Source organism: Lasioglossum baleicum, unplaced genomic scaffold, assembly GCF_051020765.1.
Source record: "Lasioglossum baleicum unplaced genomic scaffold, iyLasBale1 scaffold1773, whole genome shotgun sequence".
Lineage (NCBI taxonomy): Eukaryota > Metazoa > Arthropoda > Insecta > Hymenoptera > Halictidae > Lasioglossum > Lasioglossum baleicum.
In genome coordinates, this window is record NW_027470832.1 from 1 (window position 1) to 14,921 (window position 14,921).

Sequence of the window (14,921 nt, forward strand, 5' to 3'; positions counted from 1 at the left end):
ATCATGTTCACCAAAAGTAATCCATTCTAATATTGTCTCTATAAGTTCAAAATTAATTTTATCATGATCCATAACATATAAATTTTTGTGTGTTTGTTTATTATAACCATGATATCTATTGACAATTTGCATTAATGATAAATTTTTATCTTGTATAGATTCTTTAGGTGTAGCAGCAGAGAAACTTTCAACTTCTGCAGTTTCTAAGTCAATTTGCAGTTGTTCCCAATCACCTTTAATTTTACGCGTAAATTTTGAGTTTTCTTCTAGAACATAATTTGTTCTTTCAAATATATCTTCCAAAAAAATTTGTTCTACAGAAAATGTTTTTCCTGGAATAGATAAAATAGGAGCTCCTCCAAAGTATGAAGAGAAGATTTCACTTTTAAGTGTTGCACTCATAAGTATTATTTTCAGATTTGATCTTTTGGGGAGTAATTCTTTTAAAAGCATCAATAGGAAATCACTAAAAATATTAAAATAGTTAAATCAAAATAGACAGATAAATAGATTAAATAATTTACCTTTCTGCACTTCTTTCATGGACTTCATCTACAATAATATGTGTAACATCTGTCAGTTCTGGATTTAGTGAAAATCTTTGCAATAATATTCCAGTTGTACAAAATGTTAACCTAGTTTTATTGGAAATTTTGCTTTCTAATCGTATTTGGTATCCTACTGTATCACCCGTGTGTTCATTTCTTTCTGCTGCAACTCTTTCTGCTACGCCTATTGCACTTATTCTTCGTGGCTCTGTACATATAATATTAATATGTTCTTTGGATTCAGATCTATTAAGAATCCAATCATCTAATAAAAGCTGTGGTACCTGAAAAATGATAGTTTTTTATATTATTTTATTATTTGAATTTATTATCTTTTTAATTAAGTTTTAATTAAGTTTATAATTTATTTAATTACCTGCGTACTTTTACCACACCCTGTTTCACCTGAAATTATGATAACTTGATTTTTATGTACTACTTCTAATATTTCATTCATTTTCAACCATGCAGGTAACATTTCTCTAGCTTCTTTCATTTTCCTATATTTAGGATTTGTTTGTTTTTCTTTAAAATTTCTTGCAATTAAATCATCTTCTTTTAATATTTCTTCCTGACTAACGTTATTTCTGTTTTTCCTATGAACAGATCCTAATTCATTATGCGTAGCAACATTTGAGTCATCTTCACCTTCTAAATGCTTTTGGAATAATAATTCATTTTGATCTAAAAATTGTTCTTTATTTTCTTGTAGATATTCTTTTATAGCATATTCATTTTCCAAGAGAGATATTATTGAAAAAATAGAAGGTGTTCCATCTATAGATATCAATAGTGCTTCATCATACAACTTCCTTCCTATTCTTAAACAATTTATACTTGGAAATGTACCATCATTTTTATAAAAATAAAAATAAGGTGGTTCATAAGGATATTTACAACCTAATGAAATATTAAAAAAACCAAATATGGTAACATATATAATTCATACACTAATTATATAACATTTTATATTATAAATAGTTATAATACCTTCAGGAAATCTTATCTCTAAGGTAAAATATGGATCCTCTCTTTCAGGTATTTTTAATACCTGTGGTTGTTGATGTAAAAATTTACATTTATGTCCAAATCTACATTTTTTATGAATAAATAATCTACAAACTTCTCGTTCCTTTTCCTTTTCTTGCTTTTGTTTAATCTTGTGAATTTTTTGTTCTATCTCATCATTTTTTACTAAATAATCTAACTTGATATTTACAATCCAAATCTGATTCTTTATTTTTTCAATAAACATGTCTTCATAAATAGACTCAAGAGCTTCTTTCTCTTCATTCTTTCTTTCTGATAAATCTACTGTGTCAATATCATTGGGTATCTTATTCCTTACTATATTTTCCAATTTATAATATTTATAAAATAGTACTTCCAAAGCTTTTCCTACATCACCTTTTGTGTGTAGCAATGCCTCAATGCAATGTGATTGATGAAAACTTAAAAAAACATATCTTCATTTATAAATGTTTTATATTTAAAATTTAATTAACTTACCCATAACTTTCAAGTTTAGATGTTGCAAATTGTCTAGTAATTTGTTCATCAGTTTTTGGTGTACTTTCCTTAGAAGAATAATCAACAATTCCTTTAACAACTAAGTTGCCTCTTTCTATCCAATACTGATTGCCTAAATTGGATCTTTTATTTTTAAATTCTGATGCATCAGAAAGTTTAAAACTCTGTCAAAAAATTATGTTACTTTTAATAATACACTTTATAGATATATATGTGTATGTGTGATATATATACATAAAATAAACAAGTTCATAACAATGTCTATAAATACATACAGAACCATATATGTGTTTTAAAGTATCATATAGTTGACATTCAGATTCTTCTGATATTCTTAAGGTTTGTAGTTCTGCTTTAAGTTTGTTTGAAATATATAGGTTATTATTTTTACTTTTATTCTTCAGTGATACATTCCTATAAAATATATGTTTTCAAAACTTAAAAAATAATTTTCAAATATAGAAAAACAATTTGTTGTATAATAATTATATTTAATATTTTAAATTATTGAATTTGGAAAAATAACATTCTTTTTAGTAATGTAATTTTTTAATTTATTTTTATTTTATTACATCAGTTCTATTATAATGTATTAGAGGTTAAATTGTTTACTTACGTGCTGCTTCTTTCCACATGTTTTTCTTCTAATATAATGTCTTTCATCAATTCAGTGGTGGTATGATCCATCTTTTTAATTTATAAATAATTTCGTTTTATATAAATTACTTTAAAGAATATTTTTAATTAAATTCTGCAATATCCGAAAAAAATTAAAGTTAAGAAATAGTGAATGTATAAGCAGTGACAGATAGAAACATACACTCCGTGACAAAAATATAGAACACTGTTAGTTTGTTAAATTTTTGAATGTTAAGTCCATGATAACAATTCTTGAGTTACATATTACTTTTCAATTATTCAGAGAATGCTTATCTTACAAATAAAGTTTATTATATTACTCTCTGCCTTACCGACAGCTGAAAATGTAAAAATCAATGGTAATTACTGCGTCAAAAGAATAGCATGTTTAAAAATATTTATCTTTTTGTTGTGGAGTGTATGAATGAATTTATATGTCATCATATATTACCAACAATTTTATTGAATGCATTTTATTGCTTTAACTAGTAAAATATCAAAACTAATTTTTTTTTAAAGTCATTAATTGTTTTATTGCTTTTGTAAATGATATTAACAAATAAAAAATATAAAATATAAATGATTTATAATTTATTTTCAATTTGATAAATAATAGCTTTATTATAACCATAAAGCAATACGAAATTTCCGCGAGGATGCCATTGTGCATCTAATATCGTAATATTTCGGGAAATTGGTATGCAACTTGCATTGTACGGTGTCCATTCAAATATATGTGTGCACTCGCAAAATATTAAAAGATGAGCGCGTGTAGGATTCCATCTTGCAGCTAATTAAGAATTGTTTAACATAACTTCAAGTCGTAGAAAAAATATATTAGGTTGGGGAAAAAAAATTCATTATTTTTATAATTTTTAATTATAATGTATATAATTTATATGAATTATAAATTATCAAAAATTATAAAAATAATGGATTTCTTTTTCCCCAACCTAATATTATCAAAATACTCACCTATAATAGTACTTTCAAGAAGTAAATAATCAAAATAATCGTCGATAATATTCCATATCCATAACGTTGAAGGATAAAGTTGATGTTTTATAACTAAGTATTGTCCACAAGAGCTAAACTCTAAAATGTCAAATTTAGCAATTGATAATCTCTCGATATTGTTTTTTCTGTCTATCTTGATATTTATTGGACGTTCAGATTTTTCTTCCACTATAAATATCGACTTTTTAATATTAGTGATACTTATATAAATTTTACAAAAGAAAGTACCTACAAATGTGCTTATTGTAATAGCTTGTATTTTTATTAGAAAATTTTGGTTGAATTATACGTTCTTCGTATACTTTATTTAAATAATTTTCTTTAATTATAGGTTCAAGACATAATTGTAAAAGCGGTTTCCACGTCACATAATTTAATAATACGATCTAAAACATGAATATTTGCATTGAAATATTACTATAAGAAAAATTGTAATAGGATGAAAATACAGTCGATTTATCAAAATATATGAAATTATACCATTTCATTAAATCCTGTTATAGCTAATAGTTGTCCACTGGGCATCCATGTTACGTTTTCGATTCCTTTTAAATTTTTATAATTAGTATCTCCCACTTGTAATAAATTTACAGTTTGGTCAGGATAGAATACTGTAATATCTTGTTCTAATACATTTGAATAAATAATTAATTTTGTTTCATCGCTGAAGGAAGACCATATACATAATAATTCGCTATTCGGAGACCAGCATATTCCATCAATACTATTTAAACGTCCGCATATTAATTTCTAGAATTAAAAAATTTTAATATTATATTGTTAAGTATAAATGTAAAATGACGTTATAAAGTTTTTACATTTTTTATTTATTTATTTAAAGTAAATTGAAAGGATTGCAAAATTTGAATGCAAGGAAAGTGGCGGTAAAAATGGAGATCAAACTAACATCTAGTAACTTTTGTGTTTAAAAGGTATAGTTTTTAAAATGAAGATTGTGTACATGGTGCAAATGCATGTAACTTTCGAGGTTAAATTAGTGTTTTGATAATCAGTTTACTCATAATCATTAATCAAAAGTAAGATATGACAACTTATATATCATGTGCTTGTAATCGAGTTCCACATTCAGCTGATTGGGGAAAAAATGGGTTGATTTGTTTTGCAGCATGTCATGCAGTTGCAATTTATGATCCATATATTTCAAAAATTGGTAAAGTAACAGACACGCTTCATCGACACAAAGATCGTATTAACACTGTACGATGGATCAGGCGAAAAAATTTAAAAGCCGAAAGAGAATTATTATCGAGCTCAGTAGATGGAACAGCTATTATTTGGAGCAAAAGAGATGAACTCTTTATATGTAGCTCTATTATAGAAGTTGGTGATATCATCACATTTAGTAATTCGTTATATATTTCTGATCACGATTTTATAAATGATGAAATATTGTTAAAATTGTTAATATGTACTGGATCAATTAAGGGTGATTTAAAAATATGGTTGAGAGATATTGATGGCAATATAAAATGTTTAGAGACACTTACATTTGGTAGAAAACTACCAATAGAAGCTTGTTTTTCTTTCCTACCAAATACAGATTTACCACTTTTGGCTATTGCAACAGAAAATTCAACAATTGAATTATATGTAACCAATTCTAATGTTGTAGAAGAATTACATTTTATAAAAGTTCAAGTTTTAATTGGACATGAAGATTGGATACGATGTATGGACTTTAATTGCAATATAGATAATAGTATCTTACTTGCAAGTGGATCTCAAGATGCCACGATACGATTATGGAAAATTTCAGCATATAATATAGAATACTCAAATGATGAATTACATCAAAAAGAACAAGTGTTTATGGTTAATGGTACAAAGTATAATATTACTTTAGAATCTGTTCTTTGTGGCCATGAAGGTTGGATTTATGGTATACACTGGTTACAGTTGGATGATAAGCAAAGAATTTTAAGGTTACTATCTTGCTCATTAGATAAATCTATGATTATATGGGAACCAAATGAAGCAACTGGAATTTGGTCAGAAAAAGTAAGAGTAGGTGAAGTTGGCGGTAATTCAATGGGTTTTTATGGTTGTAAATTTAGTGATAATGGATTGAGTATATTAGCACATGGTTACCAAGGATCATTTCATATTTGGGAATATTCAAACAGCATAAAAAATTGGATTCCAAAATCTGTACCAAGCGGTCACTTTGCTGAGGTGGTTGATCTTTGTTGGGATCCAAATGGAAGGTTGATATTAAAAATTATATGTGTGTGTGTGTATGTGTGTGTGAGTCTTTAAAAAACTATATAATTTTTAAATTGTATTACAGGTTTCTCATTACTGCAAGTATAGATCAAACAACAAGAATTCATGCACCTTGGAAAAATGGAATGGAATTTTGGCATGAAGTTGGACGACCACAAATTCATGGATATAACATGTCTTGTTTAGTTATGTTAACTCCATATATGTTTGCTTCAGGAGCAGAGGAAAAAGTTGTTCGTATATTTACAGCACCAGCAACATTTAAAAACTGTTTAATAAAGATTGCCAATGTTGATGATTTTAAAGATGTGGTACCTGACAGTGCATCTGTACCTGCTCTTGGATTAACAAATAAAGCAATATTTAATAACATCAAAATTGAAAATATTGAAGCTAGTGACTTTAAAGATGAGGATTATATTCCTCCTATGGAAGAAGAGTTAATGCAAAATACATTATGGCCAGAATTACAAAAACTTTATGGTCATGGATATGAAATATTCTCTATAACTGCCAGACACGATGGGTCATTATTGGCAACTGCAAGTAAATCAACAACTCCTGAACATTCTGCAATATTATTATGGAGTACAAATACATGGACTCAAGTTCAAAAACTTATGTCTCATCAATTAACAGTAACACAAATGGAATTTTCACCCAATGACAAATATCTACTATCTGTTTCTAGAGATAGAAGATGGTCATTGTTTGAGTATAAAGATAATATGTACACCTTAATTGCAGTTAGTCTGAAAAAAGATAATCTCCACACACGTATAATATGGTGTTGTTCATGGACATATGATTCATCTTTCTTTGCAACTGGTTCCAGGGATGGAAAAATTGGAATTTGGAATCCAAACTTTACAAATAATAAAATTATTCCAGCGACAAGTTTGGATGTAAAAAATTCTGTTACAGCACTTGCATTTTCATCACAAAATATTTCTGAGTGTTCATATATTTTAGCAATAGGACTTGAAACTGGATATATAGAAATACAGAAATTAAAAATGTTTTCCAATAATTTTGAATGGGAAAAATATATTGTATATGATTCTTCTCAAGCACATCACTTAACTGTTAAAAGACTTAAATTCCGACCACAAAAAAAATATTTTAATAATTTGCAAGCTGTGGATCTGATCATACTGTTAAAATATATAATATAAATATTTGTACATGAAAGAACTTATAAAATATTTATTATATTACAAAATAAAATAAAATTGGACTTTAATTATAAATTTGAATCAAATTACTTACTTTACTTAGTTTCCATGTGTCAGTTTTATAAATTTCTATATTATCTTTACCTTCGTTTGTAACTACTGTTGCTAATTTATAACCATTTGGACTAAAATATAACTTATGGAAAGAAGATTTTACATTTTGTATATGAGTTACATTTTGATTTTCCAAAGACCATATAGATATCTGAATCTGAGTATTTTAGTAATTTTAGTAATTTTAATACATCAACTAGAAATTTATTTAATATCAAGTAAATTTATTACTTACGTTGAAATCTGATAATGTCAAAATGTATTTGCTATCAGGAGACCAGGTAACACTTTCTAAACCGGCACTACCTTCAATTAGTTTATATTTCCATTCAGGATAATATATGGAATATATTTGAATAATAGCTTTTTTTATATTTGCACACAAAATATATTCACTATTTCTGGACCACTCTAAATACTATGATAAAATAAAAACCAAATTTTAATATTATAAAATAATTTATTTCTTCTGTTGTGATTAACATTTTATAGTATTAAATAATCATACAAATTAAATAAATAATTATTTATTGTTGTTTTAATCATATACACTAACCTCGATTATATCTGGAAATACAAATGAATGAATAGTGTCCAATTTTTTATGACTCTTTATTATTAAATTCGTTTGATATGCAACTGCAAAAAATCTTCCATCTAAAGAAAAAATGCACAATTGATTATTTACTCGTATTATATCATTTTCTACTTCTAGCGACATTGCGGCACTATTAAATTATAACGTATTATTATAAAATTCAATTTAGTCAATGTAACAAATAAAGTATGATTAATAAGAAATTAGTTTGAATAATATACAATTTACAGATTTATATACAATTTAATAAAAACAAATAATTCAAACTTTAACATAACAATTTGAAGAGTATTTAATACTTTTTAATTGTATACATATTTGAATTTATACAGGGATATAAATTTTTAGTTGTTGTGCATTGGAGCTTATATAGGGTTATGTTGGCAGTAACGAATTTGAAAATGATCATGATCCGTGACAGTTAACGGTGCAAGCGGTGTTTGATTACAAACTTGTACTTCAATAAATTAATAATAACTGAATAAATTCTTAAATATTTTAATTTAAAAATAAAGACAGAATAGTTCATAAATTATTAATTAATAAAATGATCGAAGATTTTGTTATTCCTATAAATAAAGATGAACTTTTACAAACTAGGAGTGGACAATATTTTGTTGAAACAATTGTTCCAATACGATTATTATCACAAGCTCTTGATGGTATTTTTAAATTTTATATATTTTTATATAATATTCTTAATTTTTATTACAATGACTTTAATCATATTTACAGAAGCTCGACAAGCATTTCTGCATAATGGTGTCAATTTTATTTTGGAACATTTTGATACATTTTTTTCTATAATTGTTTATGGAAATAAAATTGAATTGCCAATTACTATGCGTGGTTTTACCAGAATTCACAAAGGTAAAATATATTCTTTTTGTATAGATACATTTAATAAATATTATGGTCATGTAAATTATTATGATATGTAATGTATAATATATAGATTAATGATACTAATTTAATTATTATTTTGAAAGCTATTGAAATTTTGGTACTTGATTTGGAAACTATATATGAAAGAGGAAATGAACTAGAAGAAGAAGATAGACTCAAATTTTTAAACATAAATAAAATGCTTGCATATTTGTTCTCTGGATTTATTTGTTATATAAATGATGAAATTTCTAAAGATGTAAATGATAAATGCACAGGGAAGGTTTGTTTGACTTAAATAGCTTAATAATTTGTTTTTAGAAATTATATTTTTATTGATTATTCTTTTTATCAGCGTAAAAAATCTGTAAAATCAGATATAGAAGAAGAATGGGAAACTAATAGAGAGAAAGTATTAGAATATATTTATAGATTATTACAATTACCACTACAAAAACTTTGGCAACCTCGTATTTTAGAGGATTCATTTATTACGTAAGTTTATCTGATAGAAAATTTTTATATGCATTATTTATAGTATTAAACATTATTTTAATACATAAAATATTTTATATTTTAGATTATTTACTAAAGTGTGCTATAAAATTTTAGAGCAATGTAAAGATTCAAAGCAAAAACATACAAGACAAACAATTTTTGAGGTAAAGTTTTATATTTTTATAAAAGTTATTGGTTGAACTTGATTTTAATTCGTTTTTTTACTCTATTTCCTTTTTTAAAAAGATTTTAGGTACTGCAGTTAAAAAATATAATCATGGTATAAGCTGTGTAATAAGAATTATTCAGGTACATATATTTTTAATGATTATAAGTTTTATTTAAATATGAAAATGTACCTAAGTATGTAAATTATAATATTTTAGTTGGTGAAATTACATGATATGTTAGCAGCTCATATAGCTGTTGGGGTTATTCAAATGATTAACAATTGTGGTTGTAATGGTCTAATAAGAGAAATAATAAAAGAGATTGGTGAAAGTGAATTGTCTGAATCTGATAGTCGCAATATATCAATATTTCTAGAAAATATTGCTGCTTCTGAACCAAATATCATAATTTCTGTTCTTGATGATATAATAGATTATTTAGCTAGTGAGGTAGGTTTCTTTATATTAGTTTAAGTACAATAGTATATACTGCATTTATTTCGTTTCATATTGTTTTTAGCACTATACTATGAGAAATTGTGTTATTAGTATTATACGTGAAGTTGTACAAAAAGCATTAACTGGAGATGATCTCACACAACAACAAAAAGATCAACGTGATGAATGTCTTAATAACTTGGAAGAACATATTCTTGATAATAATGCTTATGTCAGATCAAAAGTTTTACAAGTTTGGCAACACTTATGTTGTGAAGGAGCTATTCCATTAGCAAGGCAAGGAAGACTTTTAGCTGCTACTGCATTACGTTTAGAAGATAAAAGTGCAATTGTAAGAAAACAGGCATTACAATTAATGCGTGCTTTACTGCAAGGCAACCCATTTGCAGCAAAAGTGAGTACAAGGAATTACATTTATTTATGTAATTATTTTGCTTTAAAGACATACTTATGCATAACATTAAATATATTTATAGTTAAACAAAATAGAAATTTCTAAATCATTAGAAAACGAAGAAATAAAATTGAGAAAGCTGCAAACTGAAAGTGTTAGTAAGAGTGCTCGTGGTGACAATCAAAGATTAGAGCTATGGAATACATTTCTTCCAAAAATAAGAAAAGCATTAAAAGAAGTTATTAATAACAAAGAAAACAGAAAAAATAGAGATAAAGAGCAAGGTATACATGTACATCTTTTTCAATATGATAAATATATCTAACTTAAATATACATTCTTATTTTATAAATCAGATGACGAAACTGAGGAGAAAGATATTGATATTGATACAGCATTTGAGCATGTCAGACACTTAATGTTAAAAGAAAAAATACTTGAAGCAGTAACATATTTATGGAAAGTTTGTATAAAATTAAAGCAAAGTCCAGATATAGAAAATCTGTCACCTGAAGCAAAGGAGGAATGTTTATTTTTACTTTTATTAAAAACATTTATGGAATCTGAAAATAATTCAAGTAATGAAGATGAAAATACAAATGAAAAGCAGTTGAAAGATAAAAATAATGAGATAGAAGAAATAATAGCAATAAAACGAGTTGTAAATTATTTGAAGGTATGTTCTGGAGTATTTCATATTTATTTTCATAAATTATTTAATAATAAACTTTTTCAGAATTGTTTAGAATTTGCAACTGAATTAGAAATTGCTATACCCATGGCAGAAAAATTACTTTTTTCTACTACAGCAAGTGATGCTGTTGAAGCATGTGCTTTACTTGGAATTGCTTGTCAATTTGGTGTAGCTGGAGCTGCGGATGCTATTCGTGATGCTTTGTTTCAAGTATTTCATCGTGATCAATCAGTGCGCAATAACATAGCAATAGTGTATAAAGATCTTTATTTACACAAGGATGGAAATCAACAGTCAAAACGAAAAGAAACTCTTACATGTGTTAAATCATTAATTAATTTACTAAAGGAACTTCAACCAGGTCAAAGTCAAGCTTTGACTCAGCTTATTTTAACTTGGTATAATAATGGTGATATCAATAATGAAATATTACAGGTAATAATATATATATACATTGTAATCTTTAATTTTATTTTCTAGTGTTATAAGTAAATTATATTTGTAATTCATTTAATAGATTTTATGGGAAAAATTTTCAATGAAATCATTAGATACAGATGCATTAGATAGCAGAACTGCCTTAATGTTGATAACAATGATAGCTCAAGCTCAAAATAGTATTATAACTGGTAATTTAGAAGTATTAATAAAAGTAGGACTTGGACCACGAGCTAAAACTGATCTTTTACTAGCTAGAGATACATGTAGAGCATTGCTGACTATAAAACATAAAAATGATGACATTGAAAAGTCACCTGTTAGGTATGTTAAATATAAGAATTAAATGATTATTAAAATATGTATATATGTATGCGCGTCTGTATGTGTATATATATATTCTATATATATGTTGCTACTGATAGGTATCCCAATGATCATGAAATGTTTAAAGAAATTCTTGCATTACTAATAGAAAATTTTACAAATTTAAAAGAAGATGGATATATTTCATTTGCAACTGATGCAATTAATGCTATATACCACGTAAGTAGTATACTGGTATTGTTGGAATAATATTATGACAATTTTATAATGAAACTTAACAATAATAAATTAAAATAATATTTTTAAATTCTAGCTAGCAAATCAGCCTGATCATTTAATGAAGCAATTATTATTACAAGTGTATATGCAAGGACAATTTAATAGTGATTCATCTGAACATACTGTTTCGTCCTTTTTGTTGTCTAAATTATTATATTTAATTGGGCATATTGCAATTAAAGAAATGGCACATTTAGACACATCAGTTTATAAGGAATTAAAACGGAGAGATACTATACGAAAATTAAAGAAAGGAAAAGATTCCAATAAAAATGAAAAAGATCTAAATATATCTCGTAGATCAAATACGACAACTCCAAATAGTGCAAGACAAATTATTCGTAACAAAGAGGTATGTAACATTGTTATTTAACATATATGTTATGTTAATAACACGTTAGTAACATGTTAACATATTTATATAATTTTTGTACTTAGATAAGTATAATTTCGGAAGACAATGGAGAGGAGGCTGTAGAAGGAGCAGCAGAGGATGCAGATGCAGAATTTATAAATGATATTCTTGAAAATCATGTTGTCACTGGAGATGGACTCTTAGTAAAATTTATGTATGTACTTTATACATATACTTCTTACTATATCAAAACTGTTTGTACGAATAAATACTTACATTTAATGTATTACAGACCATTAGTGTTAGATGTATGTCAATATCATGATAAATATAATAATGAAGACATACAAGCAGCTGGAGCTCTTGCTCTCAGTAAAATGATGACAGTGAGTTCCAATTTTTGTGAAAAATCTTTACAACTTTTAATCACAATATTAGAACGTTCACCATATCCCGGTATTCGGGCTAACGTTCTTATTGGAATAAGTGATCTTACAACTAGATTTCCAAACCAAATTGAGCCATGGATAAAACACGTTTATGGCAGGTACTTAAATGTAAAACAGAATTAATTTCGATTATATTATCATAATTAATCTAAAGTAAAATTAATTTGTAGACTCAGAGATGAAGATACAAATGTAAGAAGTACTTGTATCCGAGTATTGTCAAGTCTGATATTGAGAGAAATGGTGCGTGTGAGAGGTCAAATATCAGAATTAGCTCTCTGTATAGTTGACAAAGATACTCAAATTCGACAAGATGCAAAGCAATTTTTTAAAGCACTTTCACAAAAAGGCAACGCTTTATACAATGTGATGCCTGATATATTGTCTAGATTGACTGATCCTGATTTAGATATAAGTGAATCAGATTTTCAGGAAATTTTAAAGTATGTATATTAGTAAAATAAAAGTGTATTAATTAACTAATTTACAGTTTAAAATGTTTCCAGATACGTCTTAAATTTATTACAAAAAGAAAAACAAGTTGATGCCATAATTGATAAAATTTGTACTAGATTTAAATTGGCTACTACAGAAAGACAATGGCGTGACTTTGCATATTGTCTTTCACTTCTACAATTTAGCGCAAAAAGTAAATAAGCAAACGTACTTATATAAAAATTCATTTACAATTACATTCAAAACTGTGTTAAATTTTATTTTTTTTTTTCAATTTATTTAGGTATACATCGTCTTATTGAATGTTTACCTCTATTGAAAGACAAAATTCATCATAAGCAAGTCTTAAAAGCATTACAATCTGTTATTGACCAAACAAAGAAAAAAGTAACTACAAAAGCAGCATGTACAGAATTAGAAGAAAAGATAGAAGAACTCCTTAAAGGTACAGAAAGTACAAATCAGAATAGCAATGAAGTAATGCCACCGCCACCAGTACCAAAATCAAGAAAGCGTGGTAGACCCCCAAAGCAAAAAAGTAGTAGCGAGGAAGAGGATGATAGTGATTCTGAATCAATACCCATAACTAAAAGTATGTTTTTTTTTATATAAAGAATAATTATTAAAAATCAAATTTATTAATGAATATATAATTGGTTTAGCAACAAGTTCTAAACAGTCAAAGTCACAAGAACGCAAATCGAGTTCTAGTTCGAATTCAGATACTGATATACCATTGAAAACTCCTAGAAGACAACGTATGTATTATCTTTTAAACAAATAATTCTTTACTTATGTTTAATTATTACGTATTTTATGTTAGCTAAGATAAATACATCTACACGAAGTGTAACTCGATCAAGCCAAAAGAAGCGTATCGATTCAGTTGCGATTACACCATCATCATCAAAAAGAAGTGAGAAATATTCAAGGTCAATGCGTTCTTCAGAAAGACCTTCGACACGTTTATCTCAATTACGAACAAAACGTTAAAGTTTGTACATATATATTTGACATATGATTTTATATTTCTGATGTCCTAGGTTAAGGTCAAAGAGTAAAGTAAAAATATATTTTTATTCCTTAATTATTTTAATAAAAACTTAGTAAAATATAATATGTCTTTTTTGTAATTATACCTTTTTTTAAAATAGCATCAATAATAAAATTAATAAAAATTATTTTCTTTTATAAAATTATTTTAATGTTAACGAATTACCCGTATTTTATTTTCAATTTTTCTTTTTTAGTAAATATACTAGTTAAAATAGTATATTATAAAAATATACTAATATTACTGGTGTTATAAAATATAAAATATTATTATAGAAATATTTATTTTAATGAAAATTATGAACACGATGTAACATTTAGATAATTAATGATAATATTATGTATCATACATATCACAACAAAAGCAAAGAATAGAAAATAATGTATGATTGCATATATCAAATTACTTAATGCAAATAACTTTGAGAGCTTTATACATTCGTGGCTACATGGATTTTCCAGTAAGGAGAACACTGTATTTTATTATGCATTTGTGTACAATAGATACACTATGTGATATTGTACGTCGTGAGAAAGACTAGTGTAAAAATCTTATATGTTAATACAGTTTCGACACATGTATCACTAATATTAGGAAG

General features: G+C 26.3%; 3 protein-coding genes and 1 pseudogene across 3 annotated transcripts; 2 read left to right on the plus strand and 2 right to left on the minus strand.

Moving 5' to 3' along the window:
• Nucleotides 1–3: 3 nt before the first annotated feature.
• Nucleotides 4–2,765, minus strand: LOC143220963 (putative ATP-dependent RNA helicase DHX57; the record flags this gene model as incomplete). Its single annotated transcript, XM_076446510.1, has 7 exons — nt 2,695–2,765; nt 2,354–2,492; nt 2,058–2,242; nt 1,539–1,999; nt 925–1,448; nt 525–832; nt 4–466 (listed from the first exon to the last, which is right to left on the minus strand). Coding segments are annotated over exons 1-7 (2,151 nt in total), but the record flags the coding sequence as incomplete, so codon positions are not given.
• Nucleotides 2,766–3,301: 536 nt separating this feature from the next.
• Nucleotides 3,302–7,988, minus strand: LOC143220964 (WD repeat-containing protein WRAP73-like). The gene is made up of 7 exons (XM_076446512.1): nt 7,824–7,988; nt 7,503–7,685; nt 7,248–7,424; nt 4,215–4,484; nt 3,967–4,120; nt 3,693–3,902; nt 3,302–3,507 (listed from the first exon to the last, which is right to left on the minus strand). Exons 1-7 carry the CDS (start codon nt 7,986–7,988, stop codon nt 3,302–3,304), a joined length of 1,365 nt encoding a protein of 454 aa, XP_076302627.1.
• LOC143220962 (elongator complex protein 2 pseudogene) lies at nt 4,779–7,167 on the plus strand (annotated as a pseudogene).
• A 424-nt stretch (nt 7,989–8,412) lies between the features above and the next one.
• On the plus strand, nt 8,413–14,262 carry LOC143220965 (condensin complex subunit 1-like). The gene is made up of 21 exons (XM_076446513.1): nt 8,413–8,527; nt 8,601–8,735; nt 8,855–9,033; nt 9,106–9,245; nt 9,331–9,412; nt 9,495–9,557; nt 9,635–9,868; nt 9,939–10,271; nt 10,354–10,555; nt 10,628–10,947; nt 11,008–11,400; nt 11,483–11,727; nt 11,829–11,949; nt 12,044–12,361; nt 12,448–12,578; nt 12,657–12,911; nt 12,984–13,256; nt 13,320–13,462; nt 13,553–13,861; nt 13,932–14,027; nt 14,093–14,262. The coding sequence occupies exons 1-21, from the start codon at nt 8,413–8,415 to the stop codon at nt 14,260–14,262; spliced, it is 4,257 nt and encodes a 1,418-aa protein (XP_076302628.1).
• The last annotated feature ends 659 nt before the right edge of the window (nt 14,263–14,921 follow it).

Bases quoted from the DNA above. Each gene is read 5' to 3' on its own strand.
- LOC143220964 (XM_076446512.1), bottom strand. From the start codon at position 7,988: ATGTCGCTAGAAGTAGAAAATGATATAATACGAGTAAATAATCAATTG. The intron at 7,425-7,502 runs GTAAGTAATAAA...TAAAATACTCAG, and splicing joins TGACATTATCAGATTTCAAC to ATTCAGATATCTATATGGTC. The intron at 3,508-3,692 runs GTGAGTATTTTG...ATTCTTAATTAG, and splicing joins TCTTGAAAGTACTATTATAG to CTGCAAGATGGAATCCTACA.
- LOC143220965 (XM_076446513.1), top strand. From the start codon at position 8,413: ATGATCGAAGATTTTGTTATTCCTATAAATAAAGATGAACTTTTACAA. The intron at 8,528-8,600 runs GTATTTTTAAAT...TCATATTTACAG, and splicing joins ATTATCACAAGCTCTTGATG to AAGCTCGACAAGCATTTCTG. The intron at 9,413-9,494 runs GTAAAGTTTTAT...TTTTTTAAAAAG, and splicing joins CAAGACAAACAATTTTTGAG to ATTTTAGGTACTGCAGTTAA.